The sequence below is a fragment of the Acipenser ruthenus genome, chromosome 19 (assembly GCF_902713425.1).
Source record: "Acipenser ruthenus chromosome 19, fAciRut3.2 maternal haplotype, whole genome shotgun sequence".
Classification (NCBI taxonomy): domain Eukaryota; kingdom Metazoa; phylum Chordata; class Actinopteri; order Acipenseriformes; family Acipenseridae; genus Acipenser; species Acipenser ruthenus.
In genome coordinates this window covers 24,432,381-24,447,786 of record NC_081207.1, presented here as the reverse complement: position 1 = coordinate 24,447,786, position 15,406 = coordinate 24,432,381, and the positions used below count along the sequence as shown (strand labels likewise).

Sequence of the window (15,406 nt, the reverse complement as noted above, 5' to 3'; positions counted from 1 at the left end):
ACTTTTCAATAAGGTACTGCATGTAGTCAGTAAAATCCTGCTGCCATTGAAGATTATAGAAATCAAGTTTGTATCTCACTTACAGTAGAGTCAACTGCAAACATTTTTTAAACCATGTATTGATTAAAATGCCAATTATTGATTTAAATATATTTTTACGTGTGTGTATGCACATAGGTGTATGCTTGTGAGTGCCTCACCTGCATCAGACTCTAGAAGGAACGGGTCATGTTGCTCTGGTCCTGCAAGCTCACCAGCAGGTCATCAATCTTCTCCATGTTCTGAGAGGCAGTCATGGCATTGGGGATGGTTCCTGGCTCTGATATTGTCTGTGTTAACAGAGACTGGATGCTGGCCTCTTTCTCACGTTGATTCTGACCCGACTGACTGATGGCAATTAATTGATCTGACAAAGTGGAACCTCCTGAGGTGATTAACTGGCCGCAATCTGCTGGAAAAAGAATAAACAGTGTTTCTTACAGTATGAATAGTCCTACAATATACAAAAGGGAAGGTTATATGCATTTAGGTTGGTTGTAACTTGCAGTAAAAACAATGAAAAAATCAAGAACTACACTAAAGTACCTTCCTTATAACTACTTTCTTAGATGGAGGAAAAAACTAGCACTGTACTGGCGTTTGCACACCTACAGCTGGAGTATTTTGTTTTTACTTAAATTTAATTACGGGATTAGAAGGATACATTTAAGATTTGGACATTGAACACTCTCCTGATATAGAAGGCTACAAACAAAAGCTCTTACCATTCTGAATACCAAAGAGGAACAGACCTGATGTCTGCTGAGGTTGGCCAGGCTGGTTTATTGTTCTGGTTGCAGCTGTGTGAAACAGCACACCCTGTGGCTGAACTGGGGAGGGGATGCTCGTCTGCGAGCTGAAGATGGTTGCTTGGGGCAGCTCCTGTTGGCTCACGCTACCCTGAAGGGAAGGTAGGGAGGCCTGAGGCATGAAGATGGTTACATGAGACTCAGAGGCACTGCTGGAACCCTGCACTAACTGCATTTGCTGCGGGTTGTGGAAGAGGGCCTGTTGAGGCTGCTCATTCTGTGGCGTCCCTCCTGCCACCGAGCTCTGGTTTTCGAAAGACATCGGCTGTGGCTGCTCCTGTGGACTGACAGACACCAAGTTGGACTGGGTCAAGAACATGGCCTGGTTCTGAGGCTCCTGGGGAGGGAGACTGCTGTTTAACTGCTGCATCTGATTTTGTCCGCTGAAGAGAAGAAGCCCTGCCTGTTGCTGCTGCTCCTGAGAGGAGCCCATAGAATGCTGGGACTGAAAGAATGCCCCCTGCTGGCTTGGCGACAGCCCATTTGCTGAAGATGACATGGTTTGGAACACTGCATCTTGCTGTGGCTGCTGATCCATGGGGGTGCTCTCTTGCAGGAGGGAGCTCTTATCCTGGGGCTGGAAAACAGATACAGACTGCTGCTCAGTTGAGCCTGAACTCTGGAGAGAGGTCAAGAAAGCAAGTTGTTGTTGCTGCTGCTGCTGCTTGCTGTCTTGGGCGATCTGGCCAGACTGCAGTGTGGTCACATTATTCTGTGACAGGAAGCGGCCCGAGCCATGCTGTTGCTGGTCTGGTTGTAGGGGGGAGTTGGTCAACACTGTCAGTGAGCTCTGAAACATGGCAGCTTGAACCTGCTCCTGAGTTGGGGAGTGTTTCTGATTTTGAAACAAGGTTGTCGGAGGGTCTTGGGCATCGCTCATGGGGCTCTGGGAGTGAAACAGCTGAGGAGGAGAAGGGTGTGAGGGAGGCTGTTGGAGAAAGCCAGGGACCTGGATGGAAAGCATCTCCTCTGCTTGCTGGAACAATGACCCTTGCTGCTGGGAGCCACTGTGAATCATGCTCTCAGGTGTCTGAAAAAGGGTCCCAACCTGCCCCTGGGTTTGCACCATGTTCTGAAATACACTGGTCTGCATTTGCTTGGGCTGAGACCCATCATCTTCACTAGGAGCCCCTGCGCTTTGGGGCTGGAACAAACCCTGTGGAGTGAGCTGCTGTTGCGGATTTTCATTCACTGAGCCTCCCTGGAACAACCCACACTGCATGGGTATCTGGCCAGTCATAGCTCCCTGGACCTGGGAGGGAAAAAGATCCGACTGCAGCTGGTGCTGGAGGCTTAAGTTTTCCAGAGCCTGTTGCTGCTGCTGGCTAGCTAGTGACCCTTCAGAAGTCTGCATCCCAGTGTTCTCCAGATTCTTGGTGGAGTCAGGAGATGGGAACATGGAAGAATTAACCTGCTGGAAGATGTTGTTCATGTTCTCTTGCACTTGTTGTTGTTGTTGCATGCTCCCTGGTACGGAGCTGGGACTGAACAGAACAGAGTTCAGCTGCTGTTGTTGCTGCTGTTGCTGGACGGCCACCTCCAGGACCTGCTGTACAAGACTGGCTTCACTACCCCGAGAAAAACTAGCCTGAAGCTGACGCACAGCTCTTTCCAGCTGCTCCACCCCATCTGCTGGAAAGAGGTCAGACGAGAGTTGCAGGGATTGCTGCTGGTGTTGCTGTATAGATTGCTGCTGCTGCATGGTTTGCTGCTGAATGGATTGTTGCTGCTGCTGCTGCTGCTGCATGGTTTGTTGCTGCTGCATAGTTTGTTGCTGCTGCTGCTGCTGTATGGATTGTTGCTGCTGCTGCTGCATGGTTTGTTGCTGCTGCTGCTGCATGGTTTGTTGCTGCTGCATGGTTTGTTGCTGCTGCTGCTGCATGGTTTGTTGCTGTATGGTTTGTTGCTGCTGCTGTATGGATTGATGCTGCTGCTGCATGGATTGTTGCTGCTGCTGCATGGATTGTTGCTGCTGCTGCATGGATTGTTGCTGCTGCTGCATGGATTGTTGCTGCTGCTGCTGCTGCATGGTTTGTTGCTGTATGGATTGTTGCTGCTGCATGGTTTGTTGCTGTATGGGTTGTTGCTGCTGCATGATTTGTTGCTGTATGGGTTGTTGCTGCTGCATGGTTTGTTGCTGTATGGGCTGTTGCTGCTCTATGGATTGCTGTTGTTGTTGAGATGTCTTGCCAAGCTGCTGCATTTCCATCACGCTCTCTCCGTCTGGCACCCTCTCCTGGGACAAAGCATCTCTGTGATCCAGCAGGAGATCAGGTCTCTGATATTGCTGGGTGACCTGCTGGAGCAGGGGGCTGGTTGGCGCAATGTCTTGTTTCTGGATAGTGCTCAGAGGCTCAATGTTGGAAAAGCTTGTGGACTGGATCTGCTGGTGCTGCTCTGGCTCCCCCAACTGGTGAGACACAGAGTTGGAAAAAGGGATGCTGCTCAAGGATATGTTCAAACTCATGTCCAAAGTTTGCTGTGCTGATCCAATAACATCAGAAGTCTGTTCAGTATTACAAAAATATATATTAGAAAAAGGATTATATAGTTTAACCACAAAATGTTTTAAATATGGCTTTGAAATCTTATTTGATCTTTCTAATATGTTCAGTTTCACAATATCTATACTGCCAGTCAATGCAAGCTGGTTAAGTATTTTATATACTATGCAATGGAAAACAGGGGGATTATAGGTCAGTTGTACACTTTGCACTGCTGCTGTGTAAATCATCTAGTATGAGGTTTAGTGCACAAGTAACAAATGGTGACCCAAGCTATTAATACAACAATATTTAACACAGTAAGCTACATCACCCTAAGACAGGTGGTCGTAGTTGTAGAATCTTGTATATGATGGTTCCTACACCTGCAAAGCCCACAGCAGCAACAAAATAATCCAACCTTATAAATCAACTCACAAATAGTATGCATTTCTAAGATACGGGTTATGCTCTGTGATGAACAAGCTTTCCGGAGCTCCTGTTGCAGATTGTCATATAGATCTATGTGATCCCTACCTTGAAGACGTTTGTTGCAGTCTGGTTGGATGACACCTCCATGGGGGTGACCTCTTCATTTTTGGTCATCAAGGCACTGGGAAGCAGGCTGGCCTTGTCCATTGTACAGCTTTGGGTTTTCATACCTGCAGATGCCAGGGGAAAACAGACACTACATGTCACTAGATGTAATGTGGAATGTGTGTGCTGAGGCTGATTCAAGTAAAGAACAGCCAAGATCAAATCATAAAACAGTTAATTTCAAAGCCTGGCTACCTTTAAATGTTTAGTGTTTCGTGTTCTGAAGCAGTTTATATGCCAAGCTTGTTAAAGCATAATTTTCTTAGCTCTGTGTCACTGTGACTCAAAACATCTATTTACAAGAGTGTCTTTCAAAAAAACACAACACATCATGTTGTAAAAGTAGTATTGACAGGTGTTGGTCTTAAAAAAAAAAAAAACAATACCTTTAGTTGATTCTTCGAAGGAGCAGGACTGGGCTGGGGATGGCACCTCTTTTTTCACACTGACCTCCACAATGTTAGCTGTAAAACAAATTCACCTGGACAATGACTTTAAATAAAACAAATTATTAGGCAGTTTGTATGACAGGACTATAAAATGGATGTGGTCCACATTGAAATCAGTATTACAACAGGCACTGGAAAACCTTGTGTCATTCAGAATGCCTTTATTAATCTGATTTAATAAAATATACTAAAACATGTTTTAAAAGATGGTTTTGATATATCATACATAAACCAAAAACTTGATGACAAAAGGTAACCAAGTAAACACCAATTTAATTCAAAAGTACCATACTGCTCCATTGCTAATGTGTTTGAATAATTTGAGACACGTAATAATTTTAAATCAGGCGATAGTTTCTCACTGTAAAAATATTAGTTGAACAGTAGCATGTCACTAGGTATATAACTGAAAATGAACACAAAGAAAGAAACTAAAGTTATCCAGTTAATTTACTGTCCACTTATTTGAATCCCTGACAATAGCTCTCCAGTTTAGTTTAGAAAACATGCACTAACCTGGTTCTGGAGTGTATGTGAAAGGCTGTACTTCATGCGATCTCCCGGCATTTGTTACTACATATATCCCAACACAAACTGGTGAACTTATTTTTGGATTATGGTATGGAGGAACTTTAACAATTAAATGATTCTGAAAGAGAAAAACATAAATGCATATTTGTATGGCAGTATAATTATGTCCATTGCTTTGTTCTATGCCTGACTTAGGGTCTTATAAACAAAAAAAATACTCACTGCATCATTCCCATCAGTAACACTTTCTATTACCCTTTCATTTCTTCAACATTGTTTAAGCACAATATGTAATTTTAACGTGTCAGTTTTGGGCATCTATCAACTCCACTCTAGCTTTGTTTAAAAGGAGATGCAGGTACAACTGACATGAATAAATCCAGATTTTACACACATCCATTTTTCTTAATCAATCTGGTTGTGGATGCTATTTTGTTTCTAGGATTGCATATGTTCCATGTTGCATGCCACTAAGCTATAACTACAGTAATTTCACAAATAAATGAACATTACATTTTCAACAATCACATAATACAGGTTCTGAACTGTCTTTAAAAAGTCTGCTCAGCAAAAGACTAAAAGCTTTGTATAATTCGTTTTCACAAATGTTTTTGTTTGGATTCAGGAAGCTATTTTAGATTTAAACAGCTAAAGCCATATTTTAATTAATTGAAAGGATCCCCAGTACCATCATGATATATTTTTAAGTTTTGGTCTTAAATAAGATCAACATGAATGTTCCACAATATCCTGAGATGGCCATGCTGTTGCATGGATATTTTATGACTTTTTTTACAGCCTTACATTTCTTCACGTAAAATCACTATATATCAATACCAGCTCTAACACCAGCTCCCTGATTTTAGATATTTTGTACTGATTTTCTTGTGTGAAATGGAGAATATGCATAATTGATGACTTAAAACACATACATGTATGTTTTTGGTTATTTACCTGATGAAACAGCTCCATATCAATTTCTGCTTCCCCTTTCCAAGGATTTTCATCTTTAAATGAAAAAAACAAACACAAAATCTTATAGTAGACTGAACATACATTTTTAAATTCCATGGAAACTATAAATTTCCACAGCACTTTGTATTATATATAGTGTTCAACAGCAACACGAGATCTTTATAATACAAGAACAAAAAATAAAAAACACTGTACTGAACTAAACTGTACCTCTACTCCTTAATTAAAACGTCTGAACTAATATTGGAGTCTAAAAACCAGCAGAACCTATTCAAATCCAGTTAGGGACCCATGAATAACTTCCACCACCCCATTCATCAGCCTCCACAGCACATGGGTCGCTCACCCTATCTTCTCTAAACTATTTCCATCCTGTAGGCTATTGAAGCAAAAAAGCGAACTCATCAGTAAATGGGTCTCTTCACAGGAAATATCTGATCACAGTGTGTTCCTGGGCCAACAGCAAACATCTTTTTTTTTTTATTCAGTAGGTGTCACATAATACCTCTAAAATGCCACACTGTTTACCTGCTTCACCCAATTAGATGCACACTGTATTAGTGTAGGGTCCGAGCTATTTTCGTCTGTTTTTTACTGTTGCTAGATTTGTGCCTATAACTCATAACTATAAAAGATTACAGGTACATGCATACATGCCATGAATGTGCACACACTAGGCTTCCATAAAACCAAAAAAGTTAAATAGTCTGAGACACCCTGTTTAGTACATATAATAAAACACAAAAAGGAGACACTTTTTAGGAAGAAAACAAAATTAGTTCATACAATGTATTTTAGCATGACCAGCTCAAATCTGACACTGAACAATGAAACATCAACATGTAGGGAACATGGAAAAACATTTTTATGGCCATATATACAAAAGGGAACAAAATCAACCAAAAAAACAAACAAACAAACAAATTGAAAAATGTGTAAAAAAAAAACTAACAAAAAAAAAAAAAAAAACGAACATTCAAATTATTTGTCCCAGGGACCCTGATCATGTGATGCATGAAGCTATTTACTGCGGATCAAAGCCCGGCAAGGTGGCAACCTAATTATATACAGTACTGTGCAAAAGTTTTAGGCAGGTGTGAAAAAATGCTGTAAAGTAAGAATGCTTTCAAAAATAGACATGTGAATATATTATATTTATCAATTAACTAAATGCAAAGTGAGTGAACACAAGAAAAATCTAAATCAAATCCATATTTGGTGTGACCACCCTTTGCCTTCAGAACAGCATCAATTCTTCTAGGTACACTTGCACAAAGTCAGGGATTTTGTAGGCATATAGTCAGGTGTATGATTAAACAATTATACCAAACAGGTGCTAATGATCATCAATTCAATATGTAGGTTGAAACACAATCATTAACTGAAACAGAAACAGCTGTGTAGGAGGAATAAAACTGGGTGAGGAACAGCCAAACTCAGCTAACAAGGTGAGGTTGCTGAAGACAGTTTACTGTCAAAAGTCATACATGGCAAGACTGAGCACAGCAACAAGACACAAGGTAGTTATACTGCATCAGCAAGGTCTCTCCCAGGCAGAAATTTCAAGGCAGACAGGGGTTTCCAGATGTGCTGTCCAAGCTCTTTTGAAGAAGCACAAAGAAACGGGCAACGTTGAGGACCGTAGACGCAGTGGTCGGCCAAGGAAACTTACTGCAGCAGATGAAAGACACATCATGCTTACTTCCCTTCGCAATCGGAAGATGTCCAGCAGTGCCATCAGCTCAGAATTGGCAGAAAACAGTGGGACCCTGGTACATCCATCTACTGTCCGGAGAAGTCTGGTCAGAAGTGGCCTTCATGGAAGACTTGCGGCCAAAAAGCCATACCTCCGACCTTGAAACAAGGCCAAGCGACTCAACTATGCACGAAAACACAGGAACTGGGGTGCAGAAAAATGGCAGCAGGTGCTCTGGACTGATGAGTCAAAATTTGAAATATTTGGCTGTAGCAGAAAGCAGTTTGTTCGCCGAAGGGCTGGAGAGCGGTACACGAGCGAGTGTCTGCAGGCAACAGTGAAGCATGGTGGAGGTTCCTTGCAAGTTTGGGGCTGCATTTCTGCAAATGGAGTTGGGGATTTGGTCAGAATTAATGGTCTCCTCAATGCTGAGAAGTACAGGCAGATACTTATCCATCATGCAATACCATCAGGGAGGCATCTGATTGGCCCCAAATTTATTCTGCAGCATGACAACGACCCCAAACATACAGCGAAAGTCATTAAGAACTATTTTCAGCATAAAGAAGAACAAGGAGTCCTGGAAGTGATGGTATGGCCCCCACAGAGCCCTGATCTCAACATCATCGAGTCTGTCTGGGATTACATGAAGACAGAGAAGCAACTGAGGCTGCCTAAATCCACAGAAGAACTGTGGTTAGCTCTCCAAGATGTTTGGGCCAACCTACTTGCCGAGTTCCTTCAAAAACTGTGTGCAAGTGTACCTAGAAGAATTGATGCTGTTTTGAAGGCAAAGGGTGGTCACACCAAATATTGATTTGATGTAGATTTTTCTTCTGTTCACTCACTTTGCATTTTGTTAATTGATAAATATAAACTATTAACATGTCTATTTTTGAAAGCATTCTTACTTTACAGCATTTTTTCACACCTGCCTAAAACTTTTACACAGTACTGTGTATGTATGTGTATATATATATATATATATATATATATATATATATATATATATATATATATATATATATATATATATATATATTATATTATATTATATATATATATATATATATATATATATATATATATATATATATATATATATATATATATATATATATATTCATGGCTCTCTCCTAACAAGGTCCAATGCCGGAAATACACGAATAGGACCTGGTTTTGAAGCTCTGACTGCTTTTGAACGGTGCTAGCAGGTCTGTCTAATACAGTGCCTGAGTAAAAAGATTTAAAAAGGGCCAGGTCACCAGCGGGAATTTTAACATTAGGTGGACCCTAAAGTGTTATTCCGCCAGTGGTGAGGAACAGGTGTTGCTGTTCTTAACCAGCAGTTGAAGATGAGGAGACTGAAACTGTGCTGTTATTACTCTAAGACAGTGGTTCCCAACCTGTGATCTGTGAGTAAACTCCAGGTGTTCTGCAAACAACTCCCAAAATTCGGTTACGCAGTTCTGGCAAAAACAAATAGCTTTAACCACGTGATATATACAGTGTCGTGAAAAAGTATTTGCCCCGTCTGATTTTTCTGCATTTTTGCACATTGTATTTGGTCAGATTTTTTTTGTGGGTTGTAGTAGTATATAGAGGGAGTCTGAGAGAAAAAAATGACACCAAAGTTTGGTGCTTCTTTCATGTGTTTGGTGTGCAAAGTAATCAAACATGCAATCTTCAGGTGTGAAAAAGTTATTGCCCCCCCCCCCCCCCCCTAGTTAACTCAACCCAATTAAAGGGATAATTAGGGTCAGCTAATTGAGTACTTTGGTTAACAACCAGGCATGATTTGGGCAAGCCCTGCCCAATATAAATCTATATAAACTTTGGCCCTTACCATCAGAGTGAAGTTGTCAGCACACAGGTTCTAGAAGCACATCATGCCACAAACAAAAGAAATTCCTTAAGACCTCTGGAAAAAAAGTTGTTGATGCCTATCAGTCTGGAAAGGGTTACAAAGCAATTTCTAAGGCTCCGGGGCTCCACCGAACCACAGTCAGAGCCATATTGTCCAAATGGAGAAAGTTTGGGACAGTAGTTAATCTTCCCAGGAGTGGCCGTCCTGCCAAAATCTCTCCAAGAGCAAGGCGTAAAATCGTCCAGGAAGTCACAAAGAACCCTAGAACAACATCCAGGGATCTGCAGGCCTCTCTCGCCTTGGCTAAGGTCAGTGTTCATGACTCCACCATCAGAAAGACAATGGGCAAAAATGGGATTCATGGCAGAGTAGCAAGGCGGAAACCATTGCTCACTAAGAAGAACATGAATGCTCGTCTCAAGTTTGCCAAAAAGCACCTGGATGATCCTCAAGAGTTCTGGAACAATGTTCTATGGACAGATGAGTCAAAAGTGGAACTTTTTGGCCGACATGGGCCCGGTTATGTCTGGCAAAAACCAAACACTGCATTCCACAGTAAGAGCCTCATACCAACGGTCAAGCATGGTGGTGGTAGTGTCATGGTTTGGGGATGCTTTGCTGCATCAGGACCTGGACGCCTTGCCATCGTTGACGGAACCATGAATTCTGATCTGTATCAGAGAATTCTACAGGAGAATGTCAGGCCATCCGTCCGTGAGCTGAAGCTGAAGCGCAGCTGGGTCATGCAGCAAGACAATGATCCAAAACACACAAGCAAGTCTACATCAGAATTGTTGTAGAACAAGAAATTTAAAGTTTTGGAATGGCCTAGTCAAAGTCCAGACCTAAACCTCACTGAGATGTTGTGGCAGGACCTGAAACAAGCAGTTCATGCTCGAAAAACCCACAAATGTCACTGAGTTGAAGCAGTTCTGCATGGAGGAGAGGGCCAAAATTCCTCCACGGCGCTGTGAAAGACTAATCAATAACTACAGGAAGCGTTTGGTTGCAGTTATTGCTGCTAAAGGTGGCGTAACCAGTTATTGAGTCTACGGGGACGATTACTTTTTCACATGGGGGCATTGGGTGTTGCATTTATTTATGCTTTCTTTAATGAATAAATGAAATATGTATCAATTTTTGTGTTATTTGTTCACTCAGGGTCCCTTTTATCTAATAATAGGTTTTGGTTGAAGATCTGATAACATTCAGTATCAAAAATATGCAAAAATGCAGAAAATCAGACAGGGGGCAAATACTTTTTCATGGCACTGTAATTGTAACAACACCCCAAAAAATTGTTTGCAAATTATAGTAATTAGAAAAAAGCTTATTTTATATTATTCATCTATCTATATGTGTGGTACAGATACACAGTTTTACAGGGTTAATAAAAATAATAAAGTTTTTCTGCTGCAGCCAGCCGCTTATCTAACCCCCCCCACCCCCAGATGTGTCCCGGGTTTAGGCTTCATAAAGTTGGTAGCTTTATATATTTGTAGCTTGACTTGAACTGTACCTCAGTGTGAATGATCGATTTCAGCTCCATGTTATTATATAGGTTTATTCAGCCAAGTTTAATATCTCACAAGACTATATGCCAAAATGAAATTCTATTAACACTACTTCTGGAAATAATGGGTGCAGTCTATTCTTGACACTGTCATATTTAACCAAAATGCTATAAATCCTATTGACTCTGCGCCACCAATCCCGTTTCAGCCTACCAGAAGTGGCAAGTAACATCCTGTATACTCTCCAAACATTTTTTTTATTTTTCAAATTGCTTCCCACATACCTCTTCTTCGTATTCCGGTGTTTTTTATATGTACATTGAGCGAAGTTGGCGATCAGTGGGTGCAATAAATTACGTTAGAAATGGATTGATTAATTTGCTACACGAGGTAACGGTTGGGGGGACTAGCACGTATTTACATTTACTGGATCCAAGGATGACCCAAGCCCCAGTGCATTATTTGTCAGGAGGTTTTGTCAAACAAAACTCTTAAACCTATAAAACTGAGACACCATTTATCTGCAAAGCATTCAAAAATAAGCAATTTTAAACAAAAGAAACAGGAACTTTGCCATCAGCAACTTTCAATGCGCAAAATGACAACATTACTTGCTGACCTGGTAGTGAAGATTCAAGCCCAGGAATCTCATTATGTTAGGTATGTTATATAAATACTTTAAATAATGTACTTCTATACATACAAATTTGTTTCAAAATACTGTTGTTAAAAAATGCTGGTCCGTGGGAAAATCCAACCACCAAGGTGGTCCCTACATTGAAAAAGGTTGGGAAGCACTGCTCTAGGGTTACTCTGCTACAAGTCTTACAACTGTGGAGTGATTGCCATTGAATTTTTTTTTCTTAAATATGTTCTTAAAACACACATAGCTCGTTTACAAACCCTGATTTGCACCAATGGGGCTTTTTTTAAGTAAAGCAAGCATATAACCAACTTGACATCTACCGTCGATGCATTCCAGGGGTGGTAGTTTTATTAGTTAATAATAATAATAATAATAATAATAATAATAATAATAATAATACTATTATTATTATTATTATTATTATTATTATTATTATTATAATAATAATATAAATGTTGGCATGTGGGTATTGACCTTGTTAAATTAAGCCTGTAACTGCCAGCACATCGTATGATTTATCCAGGCTGCCATAGGTCTGCAATTTTTGTTTCTGGTGGAAGGGGATGAGTTTCAGCTTTGAAAAGAAAGCTTTTTTTCCCCCGTGCCAGCAGTCCAGTTTGAAAACAGGACAAAAAAGTGCCATCTAATTCACACACCTGATACATTTTCTTGGAAAATGACTTTTGTTCCTTTAAGAAAGTTCTTTCCGATTAGAAACACCTCTTCTCCCCCCATCACTGAGCAGCTGTGAAGACTTTTCTTCAGAATTTCAGGCACGCCAGCGGGCTGAGCTGCAGTGAAAAAAAGAACAGCAGCAAACTTACTCACAGACCAACATACACTATACATTCTGTAACGCAGTGACCGGAGGCACACACAGAAACAAAACCATAAATAGCCCACAGTTGCCTTATTTAGTTGCTCACAGCCAACAACTGTTGGCTTAAATTTATGGTTCCCCAGACACAGACAACTCCCCCAAAAAACAAGCATGAAACCAGTTCTACATTCCCCTAAACATATTATCCAGGAATTAAAAACACACACACACACACACAGCCTTAATTAAAACCTTTTAACAGTTAACTCATGACATTAAAGCATTCCAATTAAAGAAAAGCAAACACTCAGAAGTATGTACTGAAATATTACTTTTACACACAGACACTGTTAGGGTCTAACACAATCAATAAAAATAGGTTGAACATCATAACACTGGACTGTAGATAGAATTTCCATTCTTTATGACTTATTTTGAAACAATATCAATGTTGGGACACTTGGGGAAATTGATCCAGGAGGTAGCACCCAGTAATGGAAATAACTGTATTATAAAATAGTCAGTGTGCGACATTAATTACATGATTCAGACGGGGTCCAACAGGGAAAAATAATAATCATTTAGTTGTCTGCATTGTTCTAGTTATACTGTCCTGCAAAAGATAAACAAAATCAGAACTTTCTTCTATTTAAGCATGGTGGGCTATCTTTGGAGATTGCTTAGGCTGAGAGCATAGGGCTGGGATACAGCCACATAATAAAAATTGTCAATCACAGCTACAGTGCTGTGAAAAAGTATTTGCCCCCTGTCTGATTTTCTGCATTTTTGCATATTTTTGACACTGAATGTTATCAGATCTTCAACCAAAACCTATTATTAGATAAAAGGAACCCTGAGTGAACAAATAACACAAAAATTGACACATATTTCATTTATTCATTAAAGAAAGCATAAATAAATGCAACACCCAATGCCCCCATGTGAAAAAGTAATCGCCCCCGTAGACTCAATAACTGGTTACGCCACCTTTAGCAGCAATAACTGCAACCAAACGCTTCCTGTAGTTATTGATTAGTCTTTCACAGCGCCATGGAGGAATTTTGGCCCACTCCTCCATGCAGAACTGCTTCAACTCAGTGACATTTGTGGGTTTTTCGAGCATGAACTGCTTGTTTCAGGTCCTGCCACAACATCTCAGTGAGGTTTAGGTCTGGACTTTGACTAGGCCATTCCAAAACTTTAAATTTCTTGTTCAACCATTCTGATGTAGACTTGCTTGTGTGTTTTGGATCATTGTCTTGCTGCATGACCCAGCTGCGCTTCAGCTTCAGCTCACGGACGGATGGCCTGACATTCTCCTGTAGAATTCTCTGATACAGATCAGGATTCATGGTTCCGTCAATGATGGCAAGGCGTCCAGGTCCTGATGCAGCAAAGCATCCCCAAACCATGACACTACCACCACCATGCTTGACCGTTGGTATGAGGTTCTTACTGTGGAATGCAGTGTTTGGTTTTTGCCAGACATAACCGGGCCCATGTCGGCCAAAAAGTTCCACTTTTGACTCATCTGTCCATAGAACATTGTTCCAGAACTCTTGAGGATCATCCAGGTGCTTTTTGGCAAACTTGAGACGAGCATTCATGTTCTTCTTAGTGAGCAATGGTTTCCGCCTTGCTACTCTGCCATGAATCCCATTTTTGCCCATTGTCTTTCTGATGGTGGAGTCATGAACACTGACCTTAGCCAAGACGAGAGGGGCCTGCAGATCCCTGGATGTTGTTCTCGGGTTCTTTGTGACTTCCTGGACGATTTTACGCCTTGCTCTTGGAGAGATTTTGGCAGGACGGCCACTCCTGGGAAGATTCACTACTGTCCCAAACTTTCTCCATTTGGACAATATGGCTCTGACTGTGGTTCGGTGGAGCCCCAGAGCCTTAGAAATGGCTTTGTAACCCTTTCCAGACTGATAGGCATCAACAACTTTTTTTCTGGAGGTCTTCAGGAATTTCTTTTGTTTGTGGCATGATGTGCCTCTAGAACCTGTGTGCTGACAACTTCACTGTGATGGTAAGGGCCAAAGTTAGTCAGATTTATATTGGGCAGGGCTTGCCCAAATCAGGCCTGGTTGTTAACCAAAGTACTCAAACAGCTGACCCTAATTATCCCTTTAATTGGGTTGAGTTAACTAGGGGGGGGCAATAACTTTTTCACACCTGAAGATTGCATGTTTGATTACCTTGCACACCAAACAATTGAAAGCACCACCAAACTTTGGTGTCATTTTTTCTCTCAGACTCCCTTTATATACTACTACAACCCACAAAAAAATCTGACCAAATACAATGTGAAAAAATGTGCAAAAATGCAGAAAATCAGACAGGGGGCAAATACTTTTTCACGGGACAGTAGTTTGATTGTTGAAAGTAAAACTCAGACACAGAGGTACTCTCTATAATGGGCTCTTATACAAATCCTTGAACTGGAGGAGGAAGAACACACAAAGTTAAAAAAAAAAAAAAAAGAAAGTTTTCATAACAACCAGAAAAAGTCATTTGCAACCAAAACTTTTGTGATAAAAGAGCCCTATATGCTCTTTTTTTTTTTTTTTTTTTTTTTTAATTAAAACAGGGCTTTGAAAAATGTGACCTTCTAATCCTTTTTCAGTCTGTGGGCATGGACTGTTCTACTGTTTCCCCAGATACCAGTAACATAAGAAGCTACAACCGTGAGCCATATTGATTTCAGTTTTACTGGTGTGGCATGAACCACCCATATGTTTTGCTTATTTCCTAGAATGATACTGTAGTAGAATTCCAAGAAGTTAATGTACTCACTGCACAGAATAGGAGACGACGGAGTCTGCAATGTTAGTATGGACCCGTCAGAGCGACTAATACTGACTCTGAAAACCAGTCTGGCTCGTGTGCTTTTCTTCTTGGAACCAGCAACTCCAATCCGAGCCTCAACATCAGCATTCCGGAGCTTCAAAATCCCCACGCAATCCACACTGCAGAA

General features: G+C 40.9%; 1 protein-coding gene across 5 annotated transcripts in view; it reads right to left on the bottom strand.

Annotated features, from left to right (window-relative positions):
- The window catches only part of LOC117424492 (nuclear factor of activated T-cells 5), a 48,472-nt gene that overhangs the window by 965 nt on the left and 32,101 nt on the right, over window positions 1-15,406 (bottom strand). For 4 of the 5 annotated variants that reach the window (XM_058992667.1, XM_058992670.1, XM_058992669.1 and 1 more), the window contains 8 exons: window positions 15,226-15,398; window positions 12,263-12,397; window positions 5,863-5,915; window positions 4,894-5,026; window positions 4,315-4,392; window positions 3,869-3,993; window positions 765-3,354; window positions 201-451 (listed from right to left, as the gene is read on the bottom strand). In XM_058992667.1, the coding sequence (XP_058848650.1) occupies window positions 213-451; window positions 765-3,354; window positions 3,869-3,993; window positions 4,315-4,392; window positions 4,894-5,026; window positions 5,863-5,915; window positions 12,263-12,397; window positions 15,226-15,398 (3,526 nt within the window). In that variant the 3' untranslated portion in view covers window positions 201-212. The remainder of the gene's footprint in view (window positions 1-200; window positions 452-764; window positions 3,355-3,868; window positions 3,994-4,314; window positions 4,393-4,893; window positions 5,027-5,862; window positions 5,916-12,262; window positions 12,398-15,225; window positions 15,399-15,406) is intronic. The other variant, XM_058992668.1, reaches the window with a different exon arrangement.